This window comes from Chrysemys picta, chromosome 1 (assembly GCF_011386835.1).
Source record: "Chrysemys picta bellii isolate R12L10 chromosome 1, ASM1138683v2, whole genome shotgun sequence".
Taxonomy (NCBI): domain Eukaryota; kingdom Metazoa; phylum Chordata; order Testudines; family Emydidae; genus Chrysemys; species Chrysemys picta.
In genome coordinates, this window is record NC_088791.1 from 298244171 (window position 1) to 298261922 (window position 17752).

Sequence of the window (17752 nt, forward strand, 5' to 3'; positions counted from 1 at the left end):
GCATATCTCTGTGGATCCCTTAGGATTTGCCAGGTTTTAAGAGTGAGCCCCATGGCCTTTTCCACAGGGGGGGGAAACAAAGTTCAGATGTGCATAAAAAAAGTCAGTTATCAAATACAAGATATGTATGTATGTATGTAAGGTTTATACATGTATATCATGTTGCAGGGTTATTGAACAAACAAACTGTACTGAAAATAGAAAAGGGAGGCAACAAAAATATATAGACTTAGTTAATGTTTGAGGAGAAAAGCCACAGCGCCAGATTAGCTCCTCCCATGTGGGAGCTTGAAGGAAAGGACCAGAGAGTATGAGGCTTCACAGCATTCTCAGAACAGAATCGCTTCTGGTGAGAACGACTTGTGGGACTGGAGAATGAGCAGGGGTCAAGGCCTCTCAGTTGTGTGACTCCATGGGGGGTACAACACTGCTTGGATGGATGGCCCTCCATTCTGCTTTGCTGGCCATCTTCTCATCTGAGAGAATGGCTCTAGCAGAAGTCATGCTGCCATAGCTCAGCCTTCCAGTTAGTCCCACAGGAGATAATGCTTTGAGCACCATTGATTTCCTAATAGATTTCCCCATTGAAATCCTGGGACTGATCAGGAAATGATATTGTGTCTGATCCTCTGTCTCAATCCCTGACCATAGGTCCCTCCCAGCCCTAAAACTTTGCAGAGGGAAGACCTTGTGGAGAAACCACAGAGAAATTTCATAAGGTCCTAATGAAGACAAGATGATGCTGTCGGAGGCCAATCCCCACTTCTATGCTGTTAAGGAAGTTCTGCCCATGTAGAATCCTTTCTGCTTGTGTAAGTGGATCCAGACTGAGGGCAGCAGAAAGCCAAAATGAATGCCAGCCAAAGGAGTTAAGGGGTCTATAAAAGGGCTTTTATAAATATTTTGGGAAAAATTCTAGACAAGAAGGATGTTCATTTATAATAACAGATTTATTTGGGCATAAGCATTCATTGTTAAAAAAACCCACTTCTTCAGATGCATATGCCCAAATAAATCTGTAAGTCTTTAAGGTGCCACCGGACTCCTCATTGTTTTTGTGGATACAGACTAACATGGCTACCCCTCTGATACTTGAGGTTAATTTATGAGTGATGAAATCAATGATGACTGAAATGTCAGAGAGTTGCTGTTAAAATCTTTCTTTAACATAAAAAATAAAGATAGGAGATTTGGTGAATTAGAAAGTTATGAATACCTTGTAGGAATAGCTATCAATAAAGAACAGTCAAGGGAACGCTTGGAAAATGTGAACATTTACAAATTAGTGGGTATCAATGACATGCAACCTAAGATGTTGAGAAAATGGACTAATACATTTACTAAGCCACTGATAATTATTTTTTTTAAAAGCCATGGAGAACTGAGGAGACATCAAATAGTCATAGAAAAGTTCTTCAGTGCCGCATTTGCAACAAAGAGAAGAAGATTGCCATAGCCAGGATTAATCTGGTAAGTGGTAAGTCTAACTTCAGGCCCATTCTTCATCAAAATAATGGATCAAATAGTAAGGGAAAAGTCAATGAACATCTAGGTCTAGTCTGCTGCCATTGAATAACATCAACCTTGATGTGAGTAATCCTTAACGTGAAGACCCATGAGTCCAACAAATGAAGTGACTGCAGTAAATAAATGACGAGTGAATGAAGAGAATTCAGGAAATAGAGTAAATTGATTTTAGTAAAGCTTTTGATATGGTGTTTCATGAAATCTCACTCATGAATAAATTCATATTGTTTTGGGTCTGAGTACTGTTACATGGACTGAAAATTAACTGAAGGACCTTCTAAAAAAGGATAAGGGGTCACCACTATTCTCTGTGGTAATGTTACCTTCCAGCCCCCTCTCTCCCAATCATATAGTTGGTGGCCTCCCTCAACCAAAAGTGGGGCTCCCTTCTCCTCTTCCCACTGTGATTGTGAGGTTTTTTTGGGTGTGGGGGTGGGGGGGAGGAGGGAATGTTCAGTTCAATAAGCCCTGGCTGAGTTCCCTAGTTCAATTAATCCACCAGGGGAGAACACGCCTATTACATTAGATCATATGGGGATGTACCAACATAATTCTTATGAATCTCATCACTATACCTGGCCAAAATTATCTTTATGTAGATGCCTCCATGTAGGAGTGGAATACAGAGCAACTTCAGCTGCATAGCCCAAGAGAAGCCTCCCTAGTTATGCGGCACCAGAGGAGCTACTGGGCTGCAAAAATCCCATAACCTATACTCAGAGTCTGATTCAGCAGAATTAAGAAACAGAATTAGAAATTAGAATTCTATAAATATCTCAGATACAAATAAAATGTATGTGCGCCTCTCTCACTTCTGCTTCTGGGCCGCAGACTTGAATTACCAGATTAGGAAATCCTAAAAGCTATAATCATCATATTTTGAAAAGCAGTACATTCATCAGTATCTAGCAACATGGAGGGGGTTTCCTGGCTGCCCAGAAATAAACTCGGGGGAAAGAAATAAGGGCAAATGGAGGCTCATGCTTCAGATTTAGCTCATGCAGAACTGCTTGTATTTTGTCATTTTGGAGGAGTGGACTTTAGGCCTTGAATGTGTCTGCATAGTGACCCAATCCCCACCCTGGAGCATTGATACTTCAGGGGTAACAGCTGGCTGCTTGCTCCCCATTCTATTAGTGAAGGCTTAAATTTTGCTGGAGATTTTAAACCGCCAAGAAAATGGAGATGCTCCCTGAAATGGCTGGTTATTTGCACCATATGCATACAGAGATTATAGTAGTGTAGCCATAACCTTAGTCAGTAATAGCTTAGAATGCTGTCCTCCAGTTCAATATCTACTGGACCCTAAAACTACTTGATGGAAAAGGGCATCAAGAATTAACCCCAGCCTACATCACCACTGTGAGTGCTGGTGACAGTTCTTAGGTTTGACAAAAGCCACCAAACAAGACCAAAAGATTTGAAACTATATGCTGTATTCATCCCTATGATAGTGCTGAGTATGCTGCAGGAATGGAGGAGCAGTGGCTTGAGTCTGGAGATACAAGGGGAATAGCCTTTCAGCACTTGGCAGGCAGCAGACAAGCAGCAGCCATAGAATAGCTGGGGCGTAGGAATGCTGCAGCCATCACTCCTCTCCTCCCACCACCCCGGCTGCCGCTTGCTTGTTGGCGAATGTATCTAGCATGCCCTCTGAACTGAAAGGGCGTTCCCTGGGAGGGCCTTATGGCAACTTTCTGGAATACACCTCTACCCCGATATAACGCTGTCCTTGGGAGCCAAAAAATCTTACCACGTTATAGGTGAAACCGTGTTATATTGAACTTGCTTTGATCCGCCGGAGTGCGCAGCCCCGCCCCGCCGGAGCGCTGCTTTACCGCGTTATATCTGAATTCATGTTATATCGGGTCGCTTTATATCAGGGTAGAGGTGTATATGGCATAGCGTGGTCACAGTGCAGCAGTGAATTCCTTCCTTGCTCCCTACGAAGAAACCACCAAACATAGGGTGTAAAACCTTTTTCTTTTTGAGAGCACGGGTTGAAAATGAATCTGAATAAAGCAGCAAATCTTGCTCTAACCTCAGCAGGTGTGGAGGGCCTCATGACAATGAAAATAGTATAGTTGCAGTGCAGCATGGGGCAGGGTTTTGGAAGAAAGGGCACACAGGAGTATCCACGGTAGGGAACCTTTTTCCTGAGGAAGGGATAAGAGAAACAACAAACCACACATGACAGATATTAGTCATATCACATAATGCGCTACTGGAAGGTGCTCAGGTTCTAAGGCAATGAGGGCAGTATAAGGACATGTATAGAATAGAAAGCAGTGCAGAGGGTGTGTTAGGGCAGGTTGGCAGTAGGACTGGAGGATCTGCAGATCTATATGGGTCATTTGTTGGTCTTTCCTCCCTGGGGGGAAGTATGCTTTTCCCCTGAGGATGGACCAAGCATCCAGCTCAGACACTTGGGCTGATTGCTGGTGTGTGGATTTACCCTTTAGGAATAAATATTTTGCTTCTTTTTCAGATACGTTGTTATATCTAGGTGTATGACAATGCCAAATAAAGGTTAAAGGGACACAGAGTAACAGGGTAACATTAATTCACAACCATGATGGACAAGCGCAGCCTGAGGGGTGAGGGGCACCCAAAGTTTGGAGAAAGATGCCTTGAAAAACCTTTGCAATATTTTATCCTTAGTGAGACCACTAGAAGAATCCCTATCTTGATGGGGTCACCACAGGATCTAAAGCTGAATCTGAATTAAAGGCCCATTGCAGTCAATGGAATTCTTTCTGTTGATTTCAGTGGGCTTTAGATCCAGCCTGGTAGGTACTGAGAAAACTATGTCAGGCTGTGACAATTTAAGTGAGGAGAATTTAAAAGCAGTGATATGTTAAGCCTTGATCTTGCATTTGGGTGGACTTTAGTGTTCAAATGAAGCCCCATTAAATGGGTTCTGACTAGCACTGGGACTATGAGTTTAAAAGTCTCATTGAAACACACACAGGAAAATTCTTTAGTCTTTAAAATGAATCCCAAATGAACGCATTTTCCTCACCCAAACATGAGTGAGACCTTCCAGGTCTAGAAAATCTTTATATGACACTTTTTCAATTATCATAGGACTCCCATCTTGTTTTACTCAAATGTCCCTTAATAGGAAATAGTTCTAATTTCAGACTTGTTGGCACCCTCCCACAATTATCTGTGGCATACTCTTCCAGTAATGTGAAAACTGGCATCAGATATGTCAACTCATGAAGTTGAGGAATAGTCAGTTATCAATTTTAAATAAATTAATCCAACATCATCTACAACATCCACAGCTCCTCACAGCTGCCTGGGCGGTTCTTACTATGGCCCAGCTGTGGCTCTTCAGTCACCGAGGCCCCACCCCCAGGCCAGGCACGAGCAGCCGTGGGAAGCTGTGGACCCTCCACCTGTCCTGGACGGGGGGCCTGGGGACACAGGCTGGGGGCTGCTCTCGGGCCCCTTCACCCCAGGCAGGTGGAAAGGCCCTAGCTCCCCACTCTGGCTCCAGCTTCCAGCTTGGCCAGGGGGTGTGGCCTCAGGGGGAAGAGGAGGGGCACGGGCAGGGGCAGGGCCTCATGCTCCCCCTCACACTTTTAGGAAGGCTCCATCGCCCCTGACTCCATGACCTATTCCAGAACTTAACTATCCTTATAGTTAGAAAGCTTTTCCTAATTTCTAATTTAAATCTCCCCTGCTGCAGATTAAGTCCATTACTTCTTATCCTGCATGGAGAACAATTGATCACCTTCCTCTTATAACAACCCCCAACATATTGGAAGACTGTTATCAGTTTCCCCCCTCAGTCTTCTTTTCTTAAGACTAAACTTGCCCAGTTTTTTTAATCTTTCCTCATAAGTCAGGTTTTCCAACCCTATCATTTGTGTTGGGTCTCCTCTGGATTCTTTCCATTTTGTCCACATCTTTCCTAAAGTGTGACACCCAGGATTGGACACAGTACTCCAGCTGGGGCCTCACCAGTGCCGAGTAGAACGGGACAATTACCGTTACATACAATACTCCTGTTAATAAACTCCAGAATCATAGTAACCTTTTCTGCAGCTGCATCACACTGATGACTCACATTCAGTTTGTGGTCCACTACAATCCCCAGATCCTTTTCAGCAGTACTACCATCTACACAGTTATTCCCCATTTTGTAGTTGTATATTTTATTTTTCTTTCCTGTGAGAAGTACTTTGCACATGTCTTTATTGAATTTCATCTTGTTGAATTCAGACTAACTCTGTAATTTGTCAAGGTCACTTTGAATTTTAAAGCCTGTCCTACAAAGTGTTTGCAATCCCTCCCTGCGTGGTGTCATCTGCAAATTTTATATGCATTATCCAAGTCATTAATGAAAATATTGAATAGTACCAGACACAGGACCAACCCCTGTGGGACCCAATTAGATACTCCCTCCCAATTTGGACAGCAAACCATTGATAACTATTCTTTGAGTACAATCTTTCAACCAGTTGTGTACCCACCTTATAGTAAATCTAGACTACATTTCCCCAGTTTGCTTATGAGCATGTCAGGCGGAAGTGTGTCAAAAGCCTTACTAAAATCAAGTTATATCACATCTACTTCTTCCCCCCCATTCACTAGGCCAGTAATCCTATCAAAGAAGGAAATTAAGATGATTTAGCATGATTTATTCTTGGCAAATCCATGCTGATTATTTCTTATAACTCTATTATCCTCCGGGTGCTTATAAACTGATTGTTTAATAATTTGCTCCAATATCTTTCCAGGTATTGAAGTTAGGCTGAGTGGTCTAGCATTCCCTGGGTCCTCCTTGTTTCCCCTTTTAAAGATAGGTACTATGTTTGCCCTTCTCCAGTCTCCTGGGACCTCTCCTGATGTCTGCCATGAGTTCTCAAAGAAAATTGCTAACAGCTCCAAGATTGCTTTAGCTAGTTCCTTAAGTACCCTAAGATGAATTTTGTTAGGCCCTGCTGACTTGAATACATCTTACTTATCTAAATATTTTAGCCCGTTCTTTCCCTATTTTGAGCATCTGTCATTACTGACCTTGTTAGTGCAAGCCGAAGCAAAAGCTGCATTAAGCACTACTGCTTTCCTGATGTCAACAGTTATTGGCTCTCCTTCCCTGCCAAGTAGAGGACCTACATTTGCCTTTGTTTTTCTCTTGCTCCAAATGTATTTACTTGCTCATTAATAAATTTTGCTTTACAACATTATTAATACTCCAGTTTAACAGATGAGGAAACTGCCAGGTTAAATGCCTACACTGAGGAAAGTAAAAAAAAAAAAAAAAAATTCCCACTGGCTCATCTGAACAGTGGTTAGCAGCAATGGGAGCATTGAGAAAGCTTTGCTAACCTCTCATCGCACTTGACAGCATGGTACACATAGACCCACACACCAGTGCCTGCTCTACAGTAGGGCTGATCCCCCAAGGGCAGATGGTTTACACCTTTCCCCAGTGCACACAAGGCCAAATGACTTGCCCGAGGCCCCTCGAATCACGGGGGGGGGTTCTGTGACGAGGACGTAAATTCCCGGCCTGTGTCAATCCAGCCTTCCCAAGCCAGGCCCCGGGACCACCCTGAACCTGATGCAACGTGCTCAGGCCACACGGACCTCGGCAGCGGCACAGACACCCTTCCCCAACAGCGGCGGGGAGGTACAAAGCGGGGCCCTGGCCCCGCCCTCCCGATGCTTGTGGACGGGGGAGGCGCCTGCCGCCTGCGCCGGGCCCAGCCTCAGCAGCGAGAGTGTCCGGCTAAGGCAAGCGGCGGGCTCCAGCCGCGCCTTGCGCCCGGCCCGGCGGGAGGCGGCGGACCCGCAGGTGAGGCGCGTTGGCGGGCTGGGCTGGCCTGCGGCCTCTCGCTGCCAGCCCCGGGGCGTCGCGGCCTCCCCGGGCTTGCACGGGGTTGGGAGGGCGGCGGTCCCCGCCTGCCCTGGAGGGGGCGGGTCCTCGAGCCCGGGCGGGCGGCGGGGCTCCCAGCGTGGGGCACAGGCTGGGTCCGGTAGCGGGAGCTGCGGCTCCCCTCTCCCGAGCAGGGGTGGGGAACCCCGGGAACCTCCCAGGGGAAGAGCGGAGACACGCTCGCCCTGCCGAGAGCCGCGGCCGCTGGCATGGGGCTGCCTCTCCCCGTGCGGTGCGGTGCGGTGCGCTGCCCCCTGGAAGGGACGGGCTCCGGCTGGGCCCCGGCGCGGCTGCTGCAGACACCCAGGAGCAGTACAGGCCGCGTAGTGCTACCGTGAGCGGGGCTAAGCTACAGCAATTGCTTAACGCCCCCCTCTCCCCAGTTCCTCCACCTGGCCGTGGAAGGGCCTGGCTCCCGCCCCCAGACTTTGCGGTAGCAGAGAGCTGGATCCACACGCCACAACGGCTTTATATAATGGCTTAAAATGCAAGATCTGAGCACTTGCAAATTTTGCGTTGGAATCCGGATCCCAGGGTTCAGATTCATCTCCATCTCTAGAACTAGCAACAGAGGGTCCTGTGGCACCTTTGAGACTAACAGAAGTACTGGGAGCATAAGCTTTCGTGGGTAAGAACCTCACTTCTTCAGATGCAAGTAATGGAAATCTCCAGAGGCAGGTATATATCAGTGTGGAGATAACGAGGTTAGTTCAATCAGGGAGGGTGAGGTGCTCTGCTAGCAGTTGAGGTGTGAACACCAAGGGAGGAGAAACTGTTTCTGTAGTTGGATAGCCATTCACAGTCTTTGTTTAATCCTGATCTGATGGTGTCAAATTTGCAAATGAACTGGAGCTCAGCAGTTTCTCTTTGGAGTCTGGTCCTGAAGTTTTTTTGCTGTAAGATGGCAACCTTTACATCTGCTATTGTGTGGCCAGGGAGGTTGAAGTGTTCTCCTACAGGTTTTTGTATATTGCAATTCCTGATATCTGACTTGTGTCCATTTATCCTCTTGCGTAGTGACTGTCCAGTTTGGCCAATGTACATAGCAGAGGGGCATTGCTGGCATATGATAGCATATATAACATTGGTGGACGTGCAGGTGAATGAGCCGGTGATGTTGTAGCTGATCTGGTTAGGTCCAGTGATGGTGTTGCTGGTGTAGATATGTGGGCAGAGTTGGCATCGAGGTTTGTTGCATGGGTTGGTTCCTGAGTTAGAGTTGTTATGGTGCGGTGCGTGGTTGCTGGTGAGAATATGCTTAAGGTTGGCAGGTTGTCTGTGGGCGAGGACTGGCCTGCCTCCCAAGGTCTGTGAAAGTGAGGGATCATTGTCCAGGATGGGTTGTAGATCACTGATGATGCGTTGGAGAGGTTTAAGCTGAGGACTGTAGGTGATGGCCAGTGGAGTTCTGTTGGTTTCTCTTCTGGGCCTGTCTTGTAGCAGGAGGCTTCTGGGTACACGTCTGGCTCTGTTGATTTGTTTCTTTATTTCCTTGTGTGGGTATCGTAGTTTTGAGAATGCTAGGTGAAGATCTTGTAGGTGTTGGTCTCTGTCTGAGGGGTTGGAGCAGATGCGATTGTACCTCAGTGCTTGGCTGTAGACGATGGATCGTGTGGTGTGACCGGGGTGGAAGCTGGAGAGTAGGGAGTCCAATGCCCCTCTGCTATGTACATTGGCCAAACTGGACAGTCACTACGCAAGAGGATAAATGGACACAAGTCAGATATCAGGAATTGCAATATACAAAAACCTGTAGGAGAACACTTCAACCTCCCTGGCCACACAATAGCAGATGTAAAGGTTGCCATCTTACAGCAAAAAAACTTCAGGACCAGACTCCAAAGAGAAACTGCTGAGCTCCAGTTCATTTGCAAATTTGACACCATCAGATCAGGATTAAACAAAGACTGTGAATGGCTATCCAACTACAGAAACAGTTTCTCCTCCCTTGGTGTTCACACCTCAACTGCTAGCAGAGCACCTCACCCTCCCTGATTGAACTAACCTCGTTATCTCCACACTGATATATACCTGCCTCTGGAGATTTCCATTACTTGCATCTGAAGAAGTGAGGTTCTTACCCACGAAAGCTTATGCTCCCAGTACTTCTGTTAGTCTCAAAGGTGCCACAGGACCCTCTGTTGCTTTTTACAGATTCAGACTAACACGGCTACCCCTCTGATACTTGACACCATGCAAGGCACTGCATTTAGCCGTATGGAATGGAAATCTATCAACCTCATGAAGAAACTTGCACAAATACAGACAGATATCATCTTCCTTTCCAAATGCAAACAGATGGACATCATACCAAATGGACTGAAGGTGAAAAATCCATTGCTATCTACATACTGCACAGACCACAGTGAGAGATTATGCCATACGTTATCAAAGAAACTGAGGAACCACCTGATCAGCATCCTATACAGCAAACAGAAAAACATCAAGAAAGAGCTCTCCAACCTGGAGACTCTCATAAATAACCAACCCTCCACTCAAACGGACTTTACTAAAATAAGACAGGAGATCTACACTACACACTTCACCTCTCTACAAAGGAAAAAGGACCGTAAGCTGTCTAAAATCCTACCTGCCACATGGGGCCACAACAGGGGTACCCCTAACTCACCCAGCAATATCGTCAATTTATCCAGCTACACACTCAACCCAGCAGAAGAGTCTGTCCTATCTCGGGGACTCTCCTTTTGCCCCAGCACCCCCACGAACATGATACAGTTCTGTGGTGATCTGGAAGCCTACTTTCGCCGCCTCCGACTCAAAGAATACTTTCATGATAACACTGAACAGCGCACTGATACACAGATACCCTCCCACCAACAACACAGGAAGAAGAACTCCACATGGACTCCTCCTGAGGGTCGAAATGACAGTCTGGACCTATACATAGAATGCTTCCGCCGACGTGCACAGGCAGAAATTGTGGAAAAACAACATCGCTTGCCTCATAACCTAAGTCGTGCAGAACGCAATGCCATCCACAGCCTCAGAAACCACCCTGACATTATCATCAAAGAAGCTGATAAAGGAGGTGCTGTTGTCATCATGAACAGGTCTGACTACCAGAAGGAGGCTGCCAGACAACTCTCCAATACCCAATTCTACAGGCCGCTTTCCTCAGATCCCACTGAGGAATACACTAAGAAACTACACCATCTACTCAGGACACTCCCTACACTAACACAGGAACAAATCAACATACCCTTAGAGCCCCGACCGGGGTTATTCTATCTACTACCTAAGATCCACAAACCTGGAAATCCTGGACGCCCCATCATCTCGGGCATTGGCACTCTCACTGAAGGACTGTCTGGATATGTGGACTCCCTACTCAGACCCTACGCCACCAGCACTCCCAGCTACCTCCGTGACACCACAGATTTCCTGAGGAAACTACAATGCATTGGTGACCTCCCAGAAAACACCATCCTAGCCACCATGGATGTAGAGGCTCTCTACACAAACATCCCACATACAGATGGAATACAAGCTGTCAGGAACAGTATCCCTGATGATGACACAGCACAACTTATTGCTGAGCTCTGTGACTTTATCCTCACACACAATTATTTCAAATTTGGTGACAATATATACCTCCAGACCAGTGGCACCGCTATGGGCACCCGCATGGCCCCACAATATGCCAACATTTTTATGGCTGACCTGGAACAACGCTTCCTCAGCTCCCGTCCACTCATGCCCCTTCTCTACCTACGCTATATTGATGACATCTTCATCATCTGGACCCATGGGAAGGAGGCCCTGGAAGAATTCCACCATGCTTTCAACAGCTTCCACCCCACCATCAACCTCAGCCTGGACCAATCTACACGGGAGGTCCACTTCCTGGACACCACCGTACAAATAAGCGATGGCCACATTAACACCACCCTATACCGAAAACCCACCGACCGCTATGCCTACCTTCATGCCTCCAGCTTCCACCCCGGTCACACCACACGATCCATCGTCTACAGCCAAGCACTGAGGTACAATCGCATCTGCTCCAACCCCTCAGACAGAGACCAACACCTACAAGATCTTCACCTAGCATTCTCAAAACTACGATACCCACACAAGGAAATAAAGAAACAAATCAACAGAGCCAGACGTGTACCCAGAAGCCTCCTGCTACAAGACAGGCCCAGAAGAGAAACCAACAGAACTCCACTGGCCATCACCTACAGTCCTCAGCTTAAACCTCTCCAACGCATCATCAGTGATCTACAACCCATCCTGGACAATGATCCCTCACTTTCACAGACCTTGGGAGGCAGGCCAGTCCTCGCCCACAGACAACCTGCCAACCTTAAGCATATTCTCACCAGCAACCACGCACCGCACCATAACAACTCTAACTCAGGAACCAACCCATGCAACAAACCTCGATGCCAACTCTGCCCACATATCTACACCAGCAACACCATCACTGGACCTAACCAGATCAGCTACAACATCACCGGCTCATTCACCTGCACGTCCACCAATGTTATATATGCTATCATATGCCAGCAATGCCCCTCTGCTATGTACATTGGCCAAACTGGACAGTCACTACGCAAGAGGATAAATGGACACAAGTCAGATATCAGGAATTGCAATATACAAAAACCTGTAGGAGAACACTTCAACCTCCCTGGCCACACAATAGCAGATGTAAAGGTTGCCATCTTACAGCAAAAAAACTTCAGGACCAGACTCCAAAGAGAAACTGCTGAGCTCCAGTTCATTTGCAAATTTGACACCATCAGATCAGGATTAAACAAAGACTGTGAATGGCTATCCAACTACAGAAACAGTTTCTCCTCCCTTGGTGTTCACACCTCAACTGCTAGCAGAGCACCTCACCCTCCCTGATTGAACTAACCTCGTTATCTCCACACTGATATATACCTGCCTCTGGAGATTTCCATTACTTGCATCTGAAGAAGTGAGGTTCTTACCCACGAAAGCTTATGCTCCCAGTACTTCTGTTAGTCTCAAAGGTGCCACAGGACCCTCTGTTGCTTTTTACAGATTCAGACTAACACGGCTACCCCTCTGATACTTGATCTCTAGAACTGGTTCAATGCGCTCAAATTGGTTCCTCTCCTTTTTCCATGGTGCACTAAAAATAATTGATTTCTCTCATCTTGTTGGTTAATATTCACTTGAGGTTCAACACTAATTTGTTGTTAACTTCCCTCTTTATGGATTGAAAGAATTTCATGTGGAATCCCCTACGCTTCATTCTGCTATAACCATACTGGCATTTTCTCACCATGTTAGAAGCTTTGACTCCTAAACTTAAAAGGTTATTGGGTAACAATATTTTTAAGACGCTTCTATAGTCCACCTGTAGAAATACAGCACACTCTTGTAATACACACTTCATTATAATGAACCTTTGTCTATTCCGAACCTGGATCCCAACTACAGTACAATACTGTGTGTGCTTTAAAAAAAAGGGGAGGAGGTGCGTTGCACACGTGTGCACAACTACAGCTCGGAGCCCCGCCGCTGTGTTGTTTTGATTGTCTTTTCGTTCTAACAAACCCCTGGCTATAATGTACAAAAGGCTTGGATCCTGAGAGGCTCATTATAGTGAGGGTGTACTGTAATTAGCTTCATTCTGAAATGTGGCATCAATTCAGTTTCCTTCGTTAGAACGATAAAATGGAGTTGAAGGCACTAAAGCCTGGTCCACACTAATCCCCCACTTCAAACTAAGGTACGCAAATTCAGCTATGTTAATAACGTAGCTGAATTCGAAGTACCTTAGTTCGAACTTACTGCGGGTCCAGACGCGGCAGGCAGGCTCCCTTGTCGATGCCACGTACTCCTCTCGCCGAGCTGGAGTACCGGTGTCGACGGCGAGCACTTCCGGGATCGATTTACCGCGTCTAGACAAGACGCGATAAATCGATCCCAGAAGATCGATTGCTTACCTCTGGGTCTGGCGGTAAGCAAAGTGTAGACCTACCCTAAGTTAGTTAACAGATTCCAAGTTATGGTGATTATGGGACAAACTCCTCAAAGGTCAGGATTTGCTGGCTTCATTGGCCTTCCTTTCTGAGATCCAGGTGCCTAAGGAAAGAGGAATGGGAAATCCTTACTTTAAGTTAAAAACAGGTGTACTGGACACTTTGGAATCTTTAGTTTGTCTAAAGCCTCTCAGCAAGTCCAGGAGAAGACTGGTTACTTTGGAAAGCAATATACGGGTGTGATGTTATTGACGTGAACTGGGACCGTATAGATCATTGTTGCAACCAAAGTCCTGTAGTGGCACCAAATCTTGTATAAAGGGGGGTCAAATAGGGTGTCTAAGACAAGGTTATGGTTTGCTGGTTATGCTATCTATCGTTTTTGTAGTTGAAGTTATGAATATTGGCTCTATACTGTCTGTATTTCAAACTTCTGCTATGTTTCTGAGTGACACCCCAGACAAGTTGGTGTCAGCTCTGCCTAGCCTGCTTGATGGCCCATTAAGGACCATCAGCTATACAATTGACCCATTGAGAGAAGGCAGATATGCCTTGTAACTCAAAGTATGCAGGCACTTGCTCATGTGACTCCAGACTCCATTTTGCTGTAATTTTCCACAGTAAGGACAAAGAGGTGTGCTTACACCTGGCAAAGACTATAAAAGGCTGATGCCTTATCTCCATCTTGTCTTCAGTCCTGCTTCTTACCTCTGGAGGGACTTTGCTACAAAAGGAAACTCTACACGAAGGACTGAATGACCCATCCCAGCTGGGGATGTACTCCAGAGACTTGATTTAAACCTGCAGTTTATTCTATCACTGCTACAAGCCTGAACCAAGAACTTTACCATTACTGTATGTAATTGATTCCATTTAACCAATTCTAGCTCTCATCTCTATCTTTTTCCTTTTATGAATAAACCTTTAGATTTTAGATGATTTGTGGGTAAGATCTGATTTGTATATTGACCTGGGTCTGGGGCTTAGTCCTTTGGGATCAAGAGAATCTTTTTTCTTTTACTGGGGTATTGGTTTTCATAACCATTTGTCCCCCTAACGAGTGGCACTGGTGGTGATACTGGAAAACTGGAGTGTCTAAGGGAATCGCTTGTGTGACTTGTGGTTAGCCAGTGGGGTGAGACCAAAGTTCTCTGTATTTGGCTGGTTTGGTTTGCCTTAGAGGTGGAAAAATCCCAGCCTTGGGCTGCAACTGCCCTGTTTTAAGCAATTTGTCCTGAATTGGCACTCTATTGGGTCCCGCCAGAACCAGCATCGTTACGACGGGGGAAACAACAATTTTTAAGAAGTTGCAGCTTTCCTCCCCCGTTAGCCTCATCAGTTTCTTTGAGCAGCATAGAGTAACTCTAAGCAGGTAAAGATTGAGAGAATGATAGAGTAATAGGGAAATATGCTGTCCCCATGTCATGTCTGTTCTATGGATTATGATGCTGTGGTAGCAAAGCTGTATACTTATTATTGTAAAGACACTTAATAATAAATCCTTAGTTTTAGGCACTTACAGCTGTCTAAAGCTTAATCTTTTGGACTGATCCTAAATATTAGGAATTTTGGCTGTAAACTAGTTTGGCCACTTTATGTTCAGTTATCTTTCAACTGCCTGAGCTTTGTGCCTGGAATTCAGGTGTTGAAAAATGTCTGTTCTGAGGCTCAAGCATCTTTTTCTTTAAAATTCATACTTGTCATGACATGAATTTAGTAATCAATGAACATTTTCTTGTTTGGAGAAATCTAGTTTTGAAATAAATAGTGGAAACTTGGATGCTGTACTCAGCTGGATCAAGCCTTGCCTGCATTGCCTCATCTTTCACTTTACCTTGTTTCCTGCTACTATCTGATAAGCCACCATCTGCATTCTAGAAACAGACTAGATTAATTTTTCCTGTTTTCATCTGAGAGAATATTTGGGATGAGGAATTAGACCATTTGTTTTGCATTTATACTTTGACTTGTTTTGCATATCTTCACTGTGAATGGAAAGCCAAAAGTCTTGTTTTGTTCTGTAGCGGACATCTTTTAGATTTGGAAGCTAGAGCGATCGAATAGCTCCCATGAGGAACAGCTTCTAGCTTACTTAAGGAAAAAGAGTTGATTCTCAAATCAGTCCATTCCAAATAAGTGGGGAACTCAAATTTTGAACAAGTTGTCGCAACTGGCCTAGTCTCCCTCTCTAGTTGAGTTAATCAGTTGTAAGTGGACCCAACCACTGGATCCCACATGGTTCTAAGCCTCTGGGTCTAAGCAGAGGTGGGTCACTGTTCCTAGATCTGGATCTCTAAGGCAAACCCCAAGTGCAGATCCTATCACTGACACCCTTCCTTGGGGCGTGGGGCTCTGCAGCCTGGCTGCCTTAGGCTATTTCTACACTACACAGCTTTTAGTGACATAGATGTTGCTACAGCCGTACCACTAAAAGTAGCACATTGTAGTTGCTGTTTGTCAGCTCTCCTGCCGACAAAAAACTTCCACCCCCAACACACTGGCACTTGTTGCAGCAAAACTTCTGTTTTTTGGGGATTAACACCTCTGAAAGACACAAGTATTGTTGTTCAGTTGCCAGTGTAGACATAGTCTTAGGGCTTATCTACGCTACGCAGCTTTTAGAGACAACAGCCTTGTTGCAAAAAGTCAGCGTGTGTGAATGCTCTCTGTTGGTATTTTGTCAGCACTTTTGCCGACAAAATACTTCCAGCCCCGCGAGCAGCAGTGGCCTTGTCGGCAGGAGAGCATTCCTGCAACAAAGCCGTGTTCACACTGCCGCTTGTGTCGGCAAAACTTTTGTCTTTTGCGGGGCGGCTTTTTTAAGTACCTGGGAAAGACACAAGTTTTGTCGACAACGTCGCAGTGTAGACAAGCCCTTAGATGCCAATGCCTCAGCCCTTCTGAGTCGCTGATTGCTTTTACTCGCACGTTCACAGTTCCACTTTACTATGGGTGCTCTGAGCTGCTTTATTAACCTCTTCAGGGATGGCGTGGCTGGTAAGCATGGAATACAGGCTTTGCAAAGGAATTTCTTAACCAGGATTGCATCATTTTGAAAAATAAGAGCCCTGAGGTACACTCCTAGTCTTATCTCATTTCTTCTGTGAGTCTGAGGTATGGTCAGCCTTGCAGGCAAGGCAGAGTCCCTCCCACTTTCTCTCTTCAGCCCAGTCTTCTGCCATGTGGCAGTGGATGGCCTTCCTTCTTACCCATATGCTCTAGCTTGGAAATTCCAGCCCCTTCTTCCCATCAGGCTTCTGTGTACACATTCCTTTGTTGCATGGTGATGGGCCAGAAGTTGACAGCCAAATTTGATGACCCTTAGTTATCTGTGATGGCTTCTTAGACCTAGTTTTTAACTAGGTGCCAAGCCCTTAATATAAAATGGATGTTTAATCCAAAATGAAGATTGTAATACAAACTGGAGTTCACAATTTGATATAGACATATCCCTCTCATGTGAGAACTTCTAGATTTCTAATGTTAATATTACTGGCATCTGCTTGAGGAAGAGAGGAGATGTGCTCATAGCTTCCCATTTTACTTTTTTTTAAAATCACAAGTCCTAAATGGCTTCCCAAAAGATCAAAAATAAGGTAGGTTACCGTTCAGTATCTTTATAAACAGCCAGTATTAGCATTATTATATAAGAGAGGTGCTTCAAATTAACCTGATAGCTGAAGACTCCTGTAGGAAAATGGAGTCCCTGAATCCGATCCAGAGACAATGCTCTATTAGGAATTCCAGCAGCTGAGAATGGTGCGGACAGGACTTCTCACCATGGCCTTGCCCCTAGGCTTTGGAATAGGGTTGCCAACTTTCTAATCTCACAAAACTGAACACCCCTGCCCCACCCCTTCTCTGAGGTCCCACCCCCCACTTGCTCCATCTTCCCTCCCTGTCGCTCGCTCTCCCCCACCCTCACTCACTTTCACCAGGCTGGGGCAGGGGGGTGAGGTCTCCGGCTGGGGGTGCGGGCTCTGGGATGAGGGGTTTGGGGTACAGGAGGGGGCTCAGGGCTGGGGCAAGGGGTTGGGGTGTGAGCAGGGTGTGGGCTCCGGGAGGGAGTTGGAGTGCCGGAGGGGACTCTAGGCTGGGGTTTGGGGTGCAGGGTCCCAGCGGCACTTACTGTGGCTCCCAGGAAGCGGCTGCCAAGTCCCTGTAGCCTCATGGCGCATGGGCGGCCAGGGAGTCCCGTGCTATGCCCTCGCACCCACAGGCGATTGGTCGTGGTTCCTGGCCAGTGGGAGCTGTGGAGCTGGCCCTCAGGGTGGGGGCAGTACGTAGAGCCTCCCTGGCCACCTCAGGTACCTGGCGTCCACTTCTGGGAGCCACGCAGAACCAAGGCAGG

At 46.2% G+C, this 17752-nt stretch overlaps 1 protein-coding gene across 4 annotated transcripts in view; it reads left to right on the forward strand.

The window, feature by feature from the left end:
• The first annotated feature begins 7085 nt into the window (after window positions 1-7085).
• Window positions 7086-17752, forward strand: part of TRIM13 (tripartite motif containing 13) — a 30535-nt gene continuing 19868 nt past the window's right edge. For 2 of the 4 annotated variants that reach the window (XM_065594017.1, XM_065594024.1), the window contains exon 1: window positions 7086-7339. In XM_065594017.1, coding sequence (XP_065450089.1) covers window positions 7106-7339 — 234 coding nt within the window. In that variant the 5' untranslated portion in view covers window positions 7086-7105. Of the gene's footprint in view, window positions 7340-14133; window positions 14257-17752 lie in introns of those variants that run through there. The other 2 variants (XM_065594034.1, XM_065594040.1) reach the window with 1 other exon arrangement.